Source organism: Lepidochelys olivacea, assembly GCF_965140295.1.
Source record: "Lepidochelys olivacea isolate rLepOli2 genome assembly, chromosome: 1".
NCBI lineage: Eukaryota > Metazoa > Chordata > Testudines > Cheloniidae > Lepidochelys > Lepidochelys olivacea.
Window position 1 is genome coordinate 202996502 of NC_140411.1, and position 18589 is coordinate 203015090.

Sequence of the window (18589 nt, forward strand, 5' to 3'; positions counted from 1 at the left end):
TCGGTTTCATTTTAAGCTTGAATAGAGTACAGAGACTGTGTTGGTCTTGCTGGAAGATGATCATAAATGAAGCCATTGGCTGTAAGCTTGTTTGGGAATGGTTTCAAACACTGTTAAAAGCCACAGTGTGGCCAGGACCTCAGATACAGTTGTGAAAAAGGCTAATATAATTCTGAGGTGTAGACACAGGAGTTTTGTGTGTAAGACACAGGAGGTAATTGTTCTGCTCTATTCATCACTGGTGAGGCCTCAGCTGGAATACTCTGTCCAGTTCTGGGTGCTACACTTTAAGAAAGAGTCCATAGGAGAACAACAAAAATGATAAAAGGTTTAGAACACATGATCTATTAGGAAACGTTAAATATACTTAGTTTTTTTGTTTTGTTTTGTTTTGAGTCTTGAAAAAAGAAACCCAAAGGGGGACCTTATAACAGTCTTCAAATATGCTATGGGCTGTTATAAAGAGGACAGGAATCAATTGTTCTCCATATCCACTGAAGGTTAGGCAAGAAGTAATGGACTTAACCTGCAGCAAGGGAAATTTTGGTTAGATATTAGGGAAAGCTTTCAAACTATAAAGGGTAGTTAAGCTCTATAGTAGGCTTCCAAGGGAAGTTATGGAATCCCCATCATTGGAGGTTTTAAGAACAGGTTGGACAAACACCTGTCAGGGATGGTCTAGGTTTACCTGGTCCTACCTCTGAGCAGGGGATGGACTTGATGACCTCTCAAGGTCCCTTCCAGTCATACGTTTCTATGATTCTGTGATCTCCCCCTTGCGATGGACAAAGATCAAGTGTCCATGCTGATCCTTTTACATCTATCAAATACCTTTGATGTTGGTTATGAGGTGGCTTTGGTGCATTTGTGAACCCATGAAAAGCTAAGATAGGATTACTTTTGAATGGCTCCATTCTCTTCTTTCTGAGAGAACTGGGCAATTGCTCAATTTGCTCTGAGGATTTTTTTTTGTGTAGCGTGCCACAGGCTTTTAAGTGGTCATCCCTCTTGCTCTACATGTATGTAAGATGGCAACAGGCGAAGATGAGCTGGCTTCACCTGCAATGGCATCAGTGTGCAGATATTTGGCTCTGTCTCCATTTCAGTTTTTATTTTAAAAACTCCACATTTTAAAAATATCTGATAAGGGTGTTTGAGGGAGAGCAGATATTTGTGGGATCATTCCTTTCATCCTTCTTCCTTTCCAGGCTCCTCCAGTTGCATAACACTGTGGTTTTCAAACTTTCTCCATACCATGACCCTATATTATAACAGGAAAAGTTTGGGGACCTGCCCCACTTCCATCTAGCTATAAAAACAAGGAGGGTGCAGATGCATTTCTGACCTCTGGATTGAGAAGCCATGGCTTAGCAAATGAAAGATTGCAAAATTGGTTGATTTCATTTTTTAAAACTTTTTAGCCTATTAACGTTTTTAACTTAATTATTTTTTTCTTCTCTTTCTGACTCCGACTCTCCTATTTTCCTAACTTCCTACCATTCTGACAGTAGTTAATTCCAAATAGCTAAAATGGTATTTTTAAAGAACATAGAAAATTAAATATTGAACTATATTGAGTGAGAATTTAACCACATTTCCTATCTTAAAAAAAAAAAAATCACTCACCACTTTTTTCCTGTGCAAGTCATGGTACACTTTAGATTGCTATAATATTGTGCCCTTTCTGAGTGCTGGCAGTTTTCTGCATTCATCCTTGTCCTCAGAGCACACTGAAGGCATCATGCCTCTATTATAGTGCACATCTTGTTGGGGTGTTCCTTTCAGTATTTGCCATATGCAGCAACTATGTTAAAAATGACAATGTAATGGTTTCTTTCTTGCAATGTAGCCAGTGCAGCATAGTCTAGCAGGGTAACAGAATTTAGGACAGCTCTGTAACTATGTAGAAATGACAGTCTATGCTGTGTACTGTGCTTGCCTAGCAGCTGTAATATAAATCCCTGGAAAAATCATGGAGCAGGTCCTCAAGGAATCAATTCTGAAGCACTTAGAGGAGAGGAAAGTGATCAGGAACAGTCAGCATGGATTCACCAAGGGCAAGTCATGCCTGACTATTCTAATTGCCTTCTATGACGAGATAAGTGGCTCTGTGGATGAGGGGAAAGCAGTGGACATGTTATTCCTTGACTTTAGCAAAGCTTTTGATATGGTGTCCCACAGTATTCTTGCCAGTACATTAAAAGAAGTATGGGCTGGATGAATGGACTATAAGGTGGATAGAAAGCTGGCTAGATCATCGGGCTCAATGGATAGTGATCAACAGATCCATGTCTAGTTGGCAGCTGGTATCAAACCGAGGGTCGATCCTGAGGCCGGTTTTGTTCAAATCTTCATTAAAGATCTGGAGGATGGTGTGGATTGCACCCTCAGCAAGTTTGCAGATAACACTAAACTGGGAGGAGAGGATTGGGCCAAAAGAAATCTGATGAGGCTCAACAAGGACAAGTGCAGAGTCCTGCACTTAGGACGGAAGAATCCCATGCACCGCTACAGACTTGGGACCGAGTGGATAGGAAGCAGTTCTGCAGAAAAGGACCTAGGGGTTACAGTGGACGAAAAACTGGATATGAGTCAACAGTGTGCCCTTGTTGCCAAGAAGGCTAACGACATTTTGGGCTGTATAGGTAGGAGTATTGCCAGCGGATTGAGGGACGTGATCATTCCCCTCTATTCGGCATTGGTGAGGCCTCATCTGGAGTACTGTGTCCAGTTTTGGGCCCCATGCTACAAGAAGGATGTGGAAAAATTAGAAAGCGTCCAGTGGAGGGCAACAAAAATGATTAGGGGGCTGAAGCATATGACTTATGAGGAGAGGCTGAGAGAACTGGGATTATTTAGTCTGCAGAAAAGAAGAGTGAGGGGGGATTTGATAGCTGCTTTCAGTTACCTGAAAGGGGGTTCCATAGAGGATGGATCTCGACTGTTCTCAGCAGTACCAGATGACAGGACGAGGAGTAATGGTCTCAAGTTGCAGTGGGGGAGGTTTAGGTTGGCTATTAGGAAAAACTCTTTCATTAGGAGGGTGGTGAAGCACTGGAATGGGTTACCTAGGAAGGTGGTGGAACCTCCTTCCTTAGAGGTTTTTAAGGTCAGGCTTGACAAAGCTCTGGCTGGGATGATTTAGTTGGGGATTGGTCCTGCTTTGAGCAGGGGGTTGGACTAGATGACCTCCTGAGGTCTCTTCTAATCCTGACATTCTGTGATTCTACGGTTGATTCTAAATGGTTTACTGCAAACTACTGTTAATATGAAAGGGTGGGAGGGAATTATTCTGAATGTAAAAATAAAACATTTACATCTCATCCTTGCAGCAGCATAATTTATATACTTTTGGGGGCCGGGGGTTGTATCTCCACAGCTGAAGAGCTCCCTTTCTATGCTTCAGAGAAGCTTTGATCACCTGAACAAGACCAAGAGTGATGAGACTGAGAGTTAACATTACCAACACCCACAACTCAAGATGTCATGAGAATGAAGATGCTGCATATCTGTTTGGGGGTGGGGGTTTTGACATTCTGTTGTCTCAGAGCTTTTTACTATTTTTTGTTCAGCAGCTCCTGGTGCAGCTAATACAGACCTCTGGATAAAACAGGGCAGGTTCTGAGGTCCTGTAACTCTGAGAATCTCTACCCACCACCCCCATACATCTGGTTTTCTTGTGAACAAGCCAGAGGTGTGAATGAGTGAGAACATTGTACTGTACTGTGTAACTGTGATGTGCAAATTACAGAGAAGTGCAACCTCAGCACAGCAATGACTGTATCTAATGAAAACTGAACTCTTTTATATTGATTTGAAGAATCAGTGGCACTAAGCTACAGCGGGGGCAGGACGGGGGATGTTCTGTAAAGAAATAACAGCAGGCAGTGATTTCACATATCCAGGATATTCATATGCTCCTTCATAGACATACATATTGTGTAAAACAAGTCAGCAGTTTGAAATACCCATATTTATTTTTTTAAGATTGCATTTTTTTGTTTCACTCAAAATGAAAGAGCTCCATGTTTAATCTCTTATTAAATTGTTCTGCACACTGATGGGCTCTGCTAATTCCTCCCCCCCACCCCACCACATCTGTTCAGCTTGCCTAATGAAATTTCAGCACTCCAAAAGAAATTGTTCCTTCAATCCTTGGTGTGATACCCAGAAATGATAACAGACCATTGGGAAACGGCCAGATTAGAAACCAAAATTGAGGGGGCCCTTATATTGGTTGGGTGAAGCCCTGTTAGCAACTTCCTAAAAAACCTAAACCAGGGTTAACCAAGGCTGCTGCTACAACATTGCCAACTCTGCATTACAGAAACTGGCATGTTTAATCATGCTTGAAAAACATGCTTGTACCCCAGCTGTGTTATGGTTTTCATGTCTTTGTGGACAGCAAAACAACACATTAAATATGTGAGGGAAGTGTATTTTAACCCTCAAAGGTAGTTCCCTGCTGTGATTGTCATGGTTTTGGTTTTATGTTCATACAAGCAAGAAGAAACTATATTATAACATGGCTGGGTTACAAGTATGTGAAAATTGGCTGTTTTGTTGTGGAGGAAGGGCCACAATTTCCCTGGCCCAGTGTATGCAGTGCATCACTGTGCTACAAACCCATTTACTGACCAGTGTATGTTGTATTTTGGAGTTCCTTTCAAACAGGGCTATAGCCTGCAAAAACTAGCGTCCTGTTTACACTACAGGGGGACCTGGTTATAATTGTCTCTGACCCAGTCTATTTTCCAGTGTAGATGGAATGCTGAGTGTTTTATAAGCAGCCTAATAGTTATGGTCTTGTCTCTGTTGTAAACTAGAGCTGTTACAACCAAAGGACCACCGTTGTTACCAGCTCCCTGATGCAGTTGTAGCATAGATGGCGCTGCAGACGTGTACACTGTGTGGCAATGAAAGCGTGAGCTCAGTGCCTTGCTCTGTATCCACTAGCTGCAGTGAGCCAAGTCCGTGACAATTATTGGGGCATTATCTCCCCCTCCTTATCTATTGGCGGCCGGCCTGCCTGTCATCTGGTAAGCATATGGGTAAAGGCAGCTAGTTTTTAGCAGTTAGGATGCAAGACTGGTGCTTGTCTACTACTGACTGAAATACTTTGGCTTGTGTTTTGTGGCCACACTATGCATGTCTGTGGAACCAAGAACTTCCCAGGACCGTGTACTGAGCAGGAAGGATAGTTGTAGTTGCTCCTCTCTGTTGCAGCTGCTGGTGAGTCGGATTCACCGACAGCCTTTTGGCTACAGACCTCCGCTGAACAGTTCTGATTTTGCAAGCTGCCCCTGGCAAACCGGTACCCGCAGGGACGTGCTTTGTCTTGCTCATCAGCTGCTACTTTGCTGGGCAGATCCTTCCCCTTTGCGCCTTTCAAAAGCCACCAGCGGGGCCTGCGGCGGTGCGAGGAGACAGCGACGTTAAACCGGAGCAAGCGTGCGTGGCGCCGGCCACCCGCGGAGTTGCACCAGTTCAACACGCCCAAGCGCGGCCCCCGCTTCGTTAAACCGATGCCACGGCTGCGCGGCCTGGGGGAAGGGGCGGATGCGGCAGCGCTGGCTCGCAAGGGAGCTCGCGGCTCCTCTAGCCCCAGCCGGGCTCGCTGGGCGCGAGCGCAGCGCCCCAGCCTGGCCGGGCAAAGCTACCGCCGCGCGCGCGGCAATGCCTGGGTACGGGCCGGGGGCCGGGAGCGCGCGCGGCCGGCTCTGTGACGTAGCGTCTGCACCGCGTTCTGTGCCAGGCTTCGGCCTGCACACCATTCCCGCGGCCGGGCTGCGCCCCCCACCTGTCGCCACCCCCCGCGCCCTGTAAGCAGGCCGGCCTCTGCCGTGACGTCATGGCTGGCCCCGCCCCGCCCGCGCCGGCATTGGGCCATCCCGGCTGACGTTGGCACGGGGGTGTTCGGAAGCGGTCGGGAGCAGCGGGCGGGGAGGCTGCCGGCTGCCCACCCTCAGCCGGGCGCCCTGCTCACGTGAGGTGAGTGACGGGGGTGAGAGCCTGCAGGGGGCGTAGCCAATCACAGCTGTTCTCCGGGATGGGGTGTGCGGAGTGAATGGCGGCGGGGCGGCGCGGCTGGAGGAGGGGGAGGAGGCGGCTCGGGTGGAGCAGGGCTGGTGGGTGTGCGGGGCCGGGGGAGGACGGGCTGAGCACCTGGGTGGGCTCAGGGGGCAGCTGGGACCCCCCCACCCCCGTTCTCCCTCCGACGGGCTGGCCCGGGCTAGAGCCGTGGGGGCCCGGGGCTGCTGGTCTAAGCCGGGGAGCAGAGGAGTTGCCCCTGAAGCCCCGCCGCCCGGCCCCGCCGCCCCTCTTTCCACTCACGTCTGGCTTTTGTGCCAGAAATAGCCGGCCACTCGCTTCTGCAGGACCCCAGCAGGCAGTGCCGGGGCAGCCGGGTCCCTGTGCCCTTCCCCGCTGCCCCCCCCCCCCCCCCCCCCGCAGGAGTCGCCATCGCACGCCGGCCAGAGCAAGCGGGAGCCTCAGTTGCCTGCGGAATCAGCGGCTGGAAACCGGGCAAAAGGAGGAGGAAGGCCGAAGGGTCTGAGATGGAGGAGCCGCTCTGCTGCTGCGAGTACATTGACCGGAGGGGGGAGAAGAACCATCTAGTGGCCTGTTGCTGTGACTGCGAGGACCTCGATGAGGGCTGTGAAAGGTAAAGAGCCTAGTCTCTAATCTGCCTTTACATAGGGGGGCTCATACCACGCTCATTACCGTGGTATCTTGAGTGTCGTCCCCCCCCCCACCTTTAACCAGCTTCTTTAGAAAGGGGCACTGTGTGGTCAGGCTCAGCTTTGGAAACCCAGTCTACACATAACTGCTCCATTTGGTACTTTTAAACATCTCCCTGTCAGATAGGAGTGGTTGTCTGTGTCAAGTGCCAATTGACAAGGGACTGGGCATTTTGGGAATGTCAAAAGCCTTCTGCCTGGTTGGGATAAAGGCTGGGGTAATAGAGCAGGCTGGGAATTTCACAGCAAAACAGGATTTCATCAGAAAATTCTTGTTTGTTAAACCCAAAATGTTATGTGGAAACTTACTGGGTTCAAAGAACTTTCACTGAAGCACAGGCAGGGTTCCTGCCTGCCTGGTTTCCTGCCAGCTTGCATGCAGGGCTGCTAGAGACCCAGGACTTCCAGGGTCTGCAGCATTAGGGTAAGCCCCACAGTGTGGACTGCCCCAGAGCCAGAGATCTGTGGACACCCAGACCTGATTCTTGTCAGTTTCACAGCTGCTATTCATCTGGTTTCTGAATCAGGGACAGATTTGTTGAAGTGGGTAGATGGAATCACAGAAGTTAGAGAGTGAAAGGCTTAATATTAATAGAATAACCTTGCGTTGGTCTTTAGAAATTTCTTTAAAAAGGCACATCTCCTGTCTGAGAAAGATTACAGGTTACATCAGATAGGCATAGAATAGGAAGAAATGGGAAGGGAAATAGGGAGTGAGTCAAAGTGATTGATGTGAAGTGATTGAATCTTGTGGGTTCTGATTAGATTGTAAGGAGAGACTGAACTAAGAGGGGAGTAGACAGCACAGAAGTGTCTCATGTATGTGAGCAAAATCTGTGCTTTTCCCTAACAGGTGGCTGACGTGCAGATCTTTGCCCCCGGGGACTTTAGAGAGAATTGCAGACACCATCTTGGATCGCTTCCGCATCCCCTGGCTTAAGGGGGCCATAAAGATCAATATTAGCCTGCTCCCACCACTCGTCCTGCTGCCAGTCTTCCTCCATGTAGCAGCTCTGCACTTCCTGTTGGCACTTGTTATCCTGACATCCCTTCCTGTGGTGGTGCTGTGGTACTACTACCTCACACACAGAAGAAAGGGACGGACTCTCTTCTTTTTGAGCCTGGGGCTGTTCTCTCTGGGGTACATGTATTATGTGTTCCTCCGGGAAGTGGTTCCCCGAGGCCATGTGGGGCAAACTCAGGTGGTTATTCTCACCTGTGGGCTAATTCTCATGCTTGTGGCCCTGTCTCAAGCCAAGAGAGACCCTGGCTACCTTGCCAGCCAAATGAGCAATGACAAATCACCATGCCAAGGCAGCAATGACTTGCCAAACAGGAAAATCCTGGGGAGTTCCAATGGGCTTCACGGAGCAGCTTTGTCTGGCATTGCCAGCTGTCATGCTAAGAACAGTGATGCCAAGGGCTATTCTAGAACGTTGGCCGAGGGACTAGACAGAGCAAAGGAGGACTGGTGCACCAAATGTCAGCTGATTAGGCCACCTCGGGCTGGACATTGCCGGTTGTGTGGCATATGTGTAAGGAGACTGGACCATCACTGTGTCTGGTAGGTGCCATGGACTTCTGAGGTTGTTGTTTAAGGTTAAAGAAGTTGTTGCTCTTTGATCCAGATGCTAGCAGTCAAATAGGGCTGCCACTTGGATTTGGTGCCTTTCATTTTGGTACAGAGAGCTGTCATTTGCCCTAAGTAGGGTGACCTGATAACTAGCCAACTCTGGTATAGGAGATCTATGTTTCAAGACCAGGTTTTGGTCTCTGGGTCCTAGTCTGTCTGCAATGACAGTTTTAGGGAAATTTCCCACTGTGACTCTAGAACCAGTACAGTTCCACTGAGTGGAGTGCTAGTGATGTAAGAAAGGGGTCAGGTTTTTTTTTACCGCCATGATGTTTAAATATGCTCTAAGCAGGTATAAATTTTGTGACATGCTAGCACTCCTGCAATTGCTTCCACCACTGGAGCCGCACTGGTGCTACAGCAGCAGGGGGAGAGTCACTAAAATTGCCAGTGTAAATGCAGCCCAAGATCCCAGGGATGGTGGTGTGTGGATATATCAAGCAAAGAGACGTCACCTTTCTTAGGGTTTTAGGAAAGGCTAAGAGCCTGCCAGCAGGCAATTGACAGGATGTGGGAGGCTCTCCCAGAGCTATATTGACACTGGCAGGATCTGAATATGCTGTTTTTACATTTCCTTAATTATTGGCCTAAATTACTAGCCTGTGCCCTTGAGTGGCTTTATGTGCACTCTGGTGAGTGTATTATACAGACACACCTTGGAACCAAATTCTCTGCCAGTCAAGGGAGAGAGACGCTTTTTTTTTTAAGTAAAGAAAAATGTTTTATAAAATGTTCTTTCCTTTGGAGGATTAACAGCTGCGTAGGGGAGCGGAACCACCGAGCCTTTATCCTTGTGCTATCCCTCTTCCTGCTCACCTCCGTTTATGGAATTACACTGACCCTGGACACCATCTGTAGGGGCCAAAATATGTTCATAGCGCTGTTCTACTGCCCAGGGACCTATGCAGACTACAGGTGAGAAATCTTCTCAGGGACAGGGCACGGGGTGGGGACATGGGTCCTTCCTCAGAGGTCAGATCATGTAGCTCAGTTCCCACTTGTTACTTGTTTCCAGTTCCGGAGGCCCCAGTCCATCTCCTATGGCCCGCGTCATGCCTGACAAACAATGAATTTATCCTCACAACTCCTGGGAGACTGAGAAGTGCTGTCCCCATTCTACAGCAAGGGATGCTGTAGGCACAGAGTTAGTTTCTCAAGGTCCCATAGAAAGTCAGTGGCAGAGCCAGGACTGGAACTCAGTTCTCCTATGTCCCACTCCTGTGCCTTAAACATAAGACCATCCTACTTGTCCCTCCGTCTCTGTCCTTTCACCTCATCCTCAGTGTATGAGTCTTCCAAGCTGTTGCTTCTTCATCTGACTCCCTCCACCAATCCCTGCTGCCTGAGTCCCCAGACTTCCTTTCTTACTCTCTGGCTCCCTTCAAAGATCCTCACCTGCTCCCTTCCGCTGCCTCTCCAGTGCTTAGGAGCTCTCATGCTGCCTGGCTGCATCCTGCCACCCCTTCATCAGCTCCACAGATCCTCCTTCCATTCAGCTGCCTCTGTGTTGTCCTGTAGTTCCAAGATTTATTTATTTTTATTATCCAGTAGCACCTAGAAGCTCCTATTGGGATGGACTCCCCTTTGGACTAGATCCTGTACAGCTTACACAGTAGCTGACAGCCATTGCTTTGAAGAGGTTACAGTCTAAATCAGGGGTGGGCAAAATACGGCCTGCAGGCCGGATCCGGCCCATCAGGGCTTTGGATCCAGCCCACGGGATTGCCAGCCCACGGAATTTGCCACCCCAGTGGAGCCATGGGGCTAAGGCAGGCTCCCTGGCTGCCCTGGCCCCATGCCGCCCCCAGAAGTGGCCGGCACCATGTCCCTGCAGCCCCTGAGGGAGTGGGGGGGCAGAGGGCTCCAAGCACTGCTTTCACCTGCGGGCACTAGCCCCCATTGGCTGGGAACGGGGAACTGTGGCCAATGGGAGCTTTGTGGGAGTTACCCGCAGGTGAGGGCAGCTCACAGAGCCCTCTGCCCTCCCCTCCCCCAGGGGCCGCAGGGAGCCTGCCTTAGTCCCGCTGCGCGCTGCTTCCACCCTTGAGCTGCTCAAGGTAAGCAGCGCCGGGTTGGAGCCTGAACCCTTCCTGCACCCCAACCCACTGCTCTGAGCCCCCTGCCTCAGCTTCCACCCCTCCTGCACCCTGAGCCCCTTCCTGCACACCATACCCCTACCCCAGCCCTACATTCATGGCCCTGTATGCAATTTCCCTACCCAGATGTGGCCCTCGGGCCAAAAAAAATTGCCCACCCCTAGTCTAAATAGACAAGATCGGGAGTGGGGAGAAGGAATTCAATATACAAGCAAGTGATCAGGGAGGTTGGGAGATGAAATGCCAGGTCCAAGAGTTTTGGGGATTACTGGGTGGTGTGTAGCTGGGGAGTGGCGGTGATGTAGAGAAGGAAAGAGGTTGAGTTGTAGGAGAGGAGGTGGGAGGGCAATGGAGAGGTTGTGTTTGTGACTGCAGCAGAGACTTAACCAGTCCAAGTTAGGTGTAGGTCAGGACATCCAGTGGTTGCCGCCATGCAGAGTTTGGCCTTCATAGTCTAGCGGATTTTATAAGGTGTCCTGAAAGATCACCCCTTTCTACTCCCATGCAACTGGTGTGGGAGAGTGGACCAGGCTGTTAGTGTCTAGAGCATTTGAGTGGCTAGATTCAATGAGCAGACAGGGAATGAGGGCTGGTGGGTCCCAGACTGCAGTTGCTTCCTTCTGTGACTGTATAAGTTGAGCTCCCCTTAGAGTTTGTAAAACAGTGTGATCTAGTGGTTAGGGCAGTAGAATGTGAGTCAGACCTCCTTTACCTAGCGTCACCAAAGATTTGCTGGTGTGACTCTGAGTGTGTGACTTCACATCTCTGCATGAGTTTGTCCAGCTATAAAAAGGGCTTAGTGCTTGCCTCTCTCCCCGGCATGGTGACAAAAACATTAACATTTATACAGTGCTGAAACAGAGGCTAGAACACTGGACTGAGACTCAGGAGGTCCGGGTTCAAATCCTGGCTCTGGTGGTGACCTCAGTTTCCTCACCTGTACAATGGGCATATTGATACTGCCCTCCTGTGTAAAGCACTTTGAGTTCTACTGATGAAAAGCACTAGATAAGAGCTTAGTTTTATTATTATGAGTCCCCAATCTGGGCCTCAGTTTCCCCACCTATAAAAGGAGGATGATACTGGCTTTTGTAAAACACGTGGCATTCTACTGGTGAAAAGTGCTGTATAAGAGCTGGGTATTATTATTATTTTTTATTATTGGAAATGTATATGGCTGTGTAAGTGCTAAGCATCATTATTAGCGATGTTGTGGGGCTTTAATGTCTGTAAAACCCTTTGGGATCACCTGATGAAAGGGGCTGTTGTAGCAGATATGGAAAGGGACAGAAGGGAGATCTGTTACCAGGGGAAATCTCTCTCTCAATCTCTGAAGCTACGGATTAAAGCAGCTATGCCCACATTAAATGGCTTCCTTCCCATCTCTTTCCCCACTGCCAGCTCCGCTCTGTCATTCACGTGTGTGTGGTACTGTGCCATTGTAACGGCCGGGATGGGCTACATCCTCCTCATCCAGCTATTGAACATCAGCTACAACGTGACCGAGAGGGAAGCTCGGCTGGCTCTGCGGGAGGACACCGGGCGCAGGCTTCTGGGTGGGATTGTGGTAGACACGGGCAAGTATAACCAGGGCTTCCTGTACAACTGGGGCCAGTTCTTGACCCTGGGGTCACCCACTCCTCAGCACTCTGCCGAAGACATTGTGTGAAATCCCTTTCCCACTGATCGCAGTGACATTCTGTGGAGGTGAATGGCTCCTTCCACAGGGATCCCACTGCCATTCCCTACGAACTTGGAGGCTGTGCCCATCTCATCATCGGTGTCTGAAGAGGCATTAAAGGACAGATAGCTCTTGTACACCAGAGGCCAAAAGTAGGGTGCAGAATGAATTAAGCCATATGCACCAACCAGGAGAGATGAAATCACACTCCTACCCCACCTGTCTCCACACAAAGAAATTATGCACAGTTCAGGAAGATTAACAACACAAGACTTTGAGAACGTGGATGCTCCATGTCTAGATTTCAGAGCCAAGATAATCAAATGCCAGGCTTCAGGCCTCAGCTGGACACTGCAGGGTTCAGGACAGACTCCCCTCTCTTATCCATGTGCAGCATTTCACAAATGATGTGATGCCTTGTGCTGATGAGGCGAACTATAATGTGTACCAAGAGCAAGCCATTCCAAGAGACAGGATCGCAATCATAAAGGATTAAGGGGAAGATATTTAAAAGGGGCTTTGTCTTGTGGTAGCTTTAAGAACCAGCTAGGACCACTCTTCTCTCTTGTGGGCATATTTTTCAATCTTCCATTCCAACCTATCCATAAAGCTGCATCAGCTATTAGTGCTTCTCTTAAGTGCCTTTGTGAGCAGTACAGCTATAGGGCTGTTTGAGGTCCTGTCCTCTCTTAGCCGCCCCCAAAGGGGCTATTCCATCTGTGTGTGAGCGGAGGACTGATCCCTCCTGTGCCAGTGATTTCTTTCCTCTGCTTCTCTGAGTTGATCCAAGAGCTTGACTCCCTTGAAATATTTTTGTTCCATTAGCAATTGCTAGCACCACACAGCTGGTAAATATTTTTCAAGTAAGAAAGCTTTAAGTTCCCAAGTAGCTGTTACTCATTCTGGGGCAGTGGCCCAGGTGGGAAGTAAATAGACCCTTGTCTGATGCTGCTACTGGCTTGTGATTTTCCCCCCTCCCTGTGATGAGAGAGGAATAATAGTACTCCTGGGAGATGGCTCACAGCTGAAGTACAGCTGCCCAGATCTCTGTCCCCCAATCATTGAGAATGTGCTCTACCCCCAGTAGACCTGCTTCTCAAAGGAACTGGAAAGGCAAGATTTAACTCGGAGGTCTGGGGATGAGGGGAGGGTTTGTTGGGCCTCACAGAAGACTGCTAAATGAAAATGTTGGTTGCAATGTTGTATAGTCAGGATATTAGAGAGACAAGGTGAGTGGGGTAATATCTTGTATTGGACCATCTTCTCTTTGGTGAGAGAGAGAAGCTTTCAGGCTCGCGTGATCTGAAGAAGAGCTCTGTGTAAGCCCAAAACCTTGTCTCTTTCACCAACAGACGTTGATCCAATGAAAAATATTACCTCCCTCACTGTCTCTCTCAAGTGAAATGGTTGGCGGGGGTTACAGCGGGGTTGCTAGAGGCCTGTGAGGACTGAGTGCACCTGCCTCTCAACCACACCTACCTGGGCTCCAGTTTTAGCTGAAATCACAAGGGATGTCATTTGGCAGATCTTATGTCTATCCCTGTTTGTGCACATTGTAAACACCACTGTAATTTGATATGCCTGGCTAGACAAGCCCTGGGCTCAGAGAGCATTGGAGTATTGTAGATCCAGACTGAGATGCACCGGCAGAGATGAGAGGAATCTCACTCTAATTATTAATATGCGTCCACTCCACAAAAACAACAATCAATGAGTAGCCCCCTTGGTGGCAGACAGACCAAGGACTGATTGGAGACTTGAACTCCCCTCTCCTTGCTTAGAGGTCAACTCTGTAGGGCAGGGTTGATAAAGTGTATTACCAAAGGGTGTGTGTGGGGTGGGGGAGGAGAGAGCAAAAAGGCAAGCTTCCCCTCCCCGTCTTACTGTACATTCAGCCCCCAATCTGCTAGTCTGGCACCTGTCACCATCACCGCTCAAGATACAATGCCCAAGTTCAAGTCAATATGCCCCTCTTTACACTGTTCTGTTGCTTGCTAAAGTGGTATATGCAACTTCTGTGCCCTACAGCATAATTAATGAGCCTTAGGAACTGCTGTGCTTGGAGCCCAGTGACATGGAAAGAGCTGCTGACTTGTGCAGTCCCCTTTTTGTGATCACTTTAAAGAGGAGAAACCTCTGTCTCCAGTCAGAGGGAAGGAAAGAAGAAAATCAAGAGATGTGGAGACCTCTGGCCCTTTATTATCCCCATTTCAATGAGAAAGCAGTCACATGGATCACACTGCTCGTCCACTGGCATGATTAGTTTCTAAGGTGCCACAAGTACTCCTTTTCTTTTTGCAAATACAGACTAACACGGCTGTTACTCTGAAACCTGGCATGATTATGATGATCTCACTTCTCCTGGGACTGGAGTTATGTTCATATCAAGAGCTTGCCTTAATGCTACTTAACTGCAAATGTGTCTGTAGCAGAAATACATTTAGTGGGGCTGTGGGGAGCCTAGATGGAAGAGTTCTGCCTCATACAGTGATCTCTCTCAAACCTCTGTCCTGTTGGGAACTTGGAAAGGTTGAGATAATGTTGCCTTCTGGGCAGAAAAAAGCCACTAGAGGGCATGTGGTGTAGAGCACAGAACTAGGAGCTAGGACCTTGGGCAAGTCACCTAACCTTTCCATGCTTGTTAACCCCTCTGTGAAGGGGGAATAAAACTCTGAACTGGTGTGTTTACCAGTGCCATCTAGTGGGTGGAATTGGAGCTGCTCAACTGTGTGTCAGGCCCAAACAGCTTCAAGTGGTTAGAGGCCTGTGTTTTGGCTGCAGGAGGATCTGAATTTTATTCCTACTGCATGGGAAGTTCTAAGTGGCCATAGAATGCACTCTGGTGGCAAATGCACTGTCTTAAATGGCCACCTTCTTGTTTACAGTCCTAGCCTTCCTGAGAGAGGATTACCTCATGAATGTCTTTGGAGAGGGAAAGCACAATGTTGACTTTTTGCTCTGTTTGTACAGTGCCTGGCACAATGGGGTTCTGGTCTATGATTGGGGCTCCTAGGCACTATAGTGATATAAACACTAATATCGGGAAGTAATGCTGTTCTGTCCTTTTCTTGGTAAGAGCTTCAGATTTACTCTGTTTTGGGGGTTGGAGCTTCCTTTGAGTACCTACAGTGCAGCAGAAAGTTGAAGAAGGGCAATGCCCCCCTTTTCATTTCTATTGAGGGTGGATTATCTCACATTCTTTGCTTTGCCCACCCTTAGTCCAATGACACAAGGTTAAACTTCCAGCCAAATGTTAAAATCCACCACAGTAGTGGACATAAAGAGAGAGTCTTGGGGCTGTGAAAAAGGGATAGAGATGCAGTTCGTGCAATAAAGGAAGGCAGGCTGGTGAGGGATAGATGGGGAGCACACTGCATTTGACAGATGAGCTGCAGGTTGGGCACCCAGCTGGGTCCAACAGATACTTAAATCTAAGCTCCTTGGGGCAGGGAGCAGTCACTTACTTGTCTGTAAATTGTCATGCATGCTCATAACAATCACAAAATCATTACCATTCTGGCCCTTTAAAGGCTCTCCTGAGCTGCAGAAGAGGAGTGTCTAGAGCTGGTAAAAGTCTGGGGACTCTAGCAAATTTTTAAATTGTTTTTCCTGGTTTTCTGCCTCAACATTTTGAAATGTAAAAAGATTTATCCCGTTTTGGTAGCATCCTTCTTAGAGACTTTCAGTGCTATTGAGTGGGATTCACTTTACACACCAGGAAGAATTTTAAAGGACTAGGACTGTCATAATACTACTAAAATTGCACAGATACTAGCATCCTGGTTGGTGAATTTTAGTGAAAGCGTTAAATGCATGATACGAGCGATAACTTGGCACTCTGCCATAACTGCCTCTTCTCAATTTTGCATTCGTGCTCTGGTAGATGAGTGACCTTTTTTTGAAGACCATTTCTTGACTTTCACCTTTACCCAAATGACTGAAGTCCCTGCTGACCAAGAAATGCCAGAGATTCCAATCCTATTTCAGACTCCAGGCTGTAATGGTGCTTTCCCCCTTCGAAACAGACTGCTTCGAGTGTCTTAAAAAAAATCATGCGCTTTAAAGGTTTCTTCTCTAGACAAACGAATTCTGCCTAGTGTCTTAATAATCACATGTGCTATGGCTTCCTTCCCTGTGTAAATGCATATTGCCTCATTAGAGCAGGGTGTGTGTGTGTGTGTGTGTGTGTGTCTGTGTGTGTGTGTGTGTGTGATTATGGACGTATTTTCCCTATCTCTACTATGTTTTCAATGGAGGCACCGGCAAGGATGTTTGTCAAATGAAAACCCTGCAAGGGACGAGGTGAGATCCTTCCTGAAATCAGGAATCTGACTTCCCAAGAGTTTACGTCATTAGGGAAATGGTTTTAATGATAAAATGAAAAATACAGTGTCTGAAAGAAGAATTGCTTCTAACCTGGTTGTTTTTTCCTAAATGACAGGAGGAACCCTAAATATAAAATGCTGTTGTGTGAGCTTTATTAAAAGGATTGTGTTGGGTGGCCACTTTGTAACATGCCCAGTGTTTTCAGGGGGGTGTAGTTATGAGTTCAAATAAATAAAAACTATCTTTAGAGTGGTCTTGATTAATTTATACTATGTTACAGTGCAGATTAACTGAATGCTTCCGGGCAATCGTACTGGGTTACAGAGACTTGCATTTCTAATCAAATCCAGCCAGGTCAGTAGTGACTGAAAGCTGCCGCCATCTAGGGGCTGTGAAATGAATTTGGATGTTGGGGGGAGATGGCCCAATTCCCAGTGAGTAAGCAGCCATAGCACGACACCATCATCACATCTGGTATTGCCTAGTCACTCCTAGTCTCAAAGGGAAAAGGATTGAACTTCCCCAAGTGTTTCCTCATAACCTCGAGGACATAGGTTTCGACCATTTAAATTCTGCATCAATTCAAGTTTGAAAGCTGGAGGCAAACTCTAAAACAGTCACCAGCTGAGGCTGAATCTATTTTCTCATTATGCCAAAATCTCTTACCACCAAAGGGGTGAGGTGTAAGTGTTTGATGGGATAAATCTTAAATTTGGAAAACCATAACATCCACTCAGAATGTTTTACAGGTGTCCTGTACAATCTGCCAATAGCCTTATCAGAAGGAGCCTGGGCTCTGGCTGCTCTGCGTACGATTATTTCAGCTGTTTGGCTGAAATCAGCGGGGGCAAGGTCTGATTCAGAAGAAAACTGGTGTTATGGTAAAGTTTCATCCCTGTGGACTTTAGTCCCAAGAGCTGCATTTCTAACCCATTCACTAGCACTAAATTCATGAGAAACTGCATCTATCTGAACTGTTAAATCCTAGACTGTGAGGGACATAACTGCAGCAGTCCAGGCCTTCACAGGCATCTGACAAAAAGCTAAGCACCTCCCAGTGACATGGTCTCTGCTGGAATCCTCCAAACTAGGAAGTCTGCCAGAGTATGGGTGGGTCTGCTAAACTAGCAGGAAGAAAAGGGAGGATGAGAATGCTGAAGAGCACCTAGGGCCCATCTATCATGCATAACCATGCCTGATACCTCATGTTTTGTGTGCTCTATCTAAGATGCATTATTTTCAGAGATAGTGCTGAGCAAACACTAATTGAAGTTAGTAAGAGCTGTGCATGCCCAGCTCAAACCCAAGGTGCCACAAATTTAGCATCCAAAAATTGAACCCATCTGTTTCAAGCCATATGAGGGGTTGGTTCAGAAGAACCTTCCCCCAGGGCAAGGTTATTCCAGAATCTTCCTTTGCCCGTACCAGACACAGGATAGCGGTGGATGATGTCCTGCTCCAGTATGGCAATTCCTATGTTCCCACAGCTGTCCCTGGAAAAGCCCTGAACTGTCCCGTCACCAGCTGCCTGCTGCTCTACCTTGATGACAAAGGCAGGGTCACATTGGGTTTCTCATCTCACTAACTGCAATTTTACCTATACCAGGAATCCAGCCTTAGAGGGGGGTAGCGGGAGAACATACCGTTCCCACATGACAGCTTCCTGACTGGTGCACAAATACAGGAGAATGAGGGAGGATTAAAATGTTCTCTCTATAAAAAGGAGGCTGGTAACCTGAGAACGGAAGGGCTGGCTCTAATGCATCCTAATATGTAGAGACTGCACTGGTGAGATTTCCACGGGTCCAGTGTGCACCAAGAGGCAGACACTGCTGCTACTGTTCTATCATCACACATTAGCCAGGAACGCACCAATGGGTGGAGGGGAGTCTAAATTGCATTGAAAAATTGAAGCTGGCTAGGTTGGTCCTCCGCTCTTCCCTTCTGCCCATGTTCCCAGTCTGCTGATCTTTCTCCAAAGGAGATCTTATCCCTTCTGCAGTGCCCACCCTCTCCCCCACCTACACAAGCAATCTCCCCAGTGCCCTTCCAGCTGCTGTTCTCTCACACAATCTGACCTTAATGCTTCTAGCTGATCTCCCACCACACTCAC

At 48.0% G+C, this 18589-nt stretch overlaps 2 protein-coding genes across 15 annotated transcripts in view; both read left to right on the forward strand.

Moving 5' to 3' along the window:
* The window catches only part of GRAMD1C (GRAM domain containing 1C), an 83683-nt gene extending 79622 nt beyond the window's left edge, over positions 1 to 4061 (forward strand). For all 11 annotated transcript variants that reach the window (XM_084636130.1, XM_084636123.1, XM_084636120.1 and 8 more), the window contains one exon: positions 3380 to 4061. In XM_084636130.1, coding sequence (XP_084492256.1) covers positions 3380 to 3457 — 78 coding nt within the window. In that variant the 3' untranslated portion in view covers positions 3458 to 4061. The remainder of the gene's footprint in view (positions 1 to 3379) is intronic.
* Positions 4062 to 5856: 1795 nt separating this feature from the next.
* The window catches only part of ZDHHC23 (zDHHC palmitoyltransferase 23), a 34937-nt gene continuing 22204 nt past the window's right edge, over positions 5857 to 18589 (forward strand). For 3 of the 4 annotated variants that reach the window (XM_084644943.1, XM_084644944.1, XM_084644945.1), the window contains exons 1-3: positions 6447 to 6664; positions 7594 to 8304; positions 9121 to 9288. In XM_084644943.1, the coding sequence (XP_084501069.1) occupies positions 6558 to 6664; positions 7594 to 8304; positions 9121 to 9288 (986 nt within the window). In that variant the 5' untranslated portion in view covers positions 6447 to 6557. Of the gene's footprint in view, positions 5992 to 6377; positions 6665 to 7593; positions 8305 to 9120; positions 9289 to 11870; positions 16729 to 18589 lie in introns of those variants that run through there. The other variant, XM_084644946.1, reaches the window with a different exon arrangement.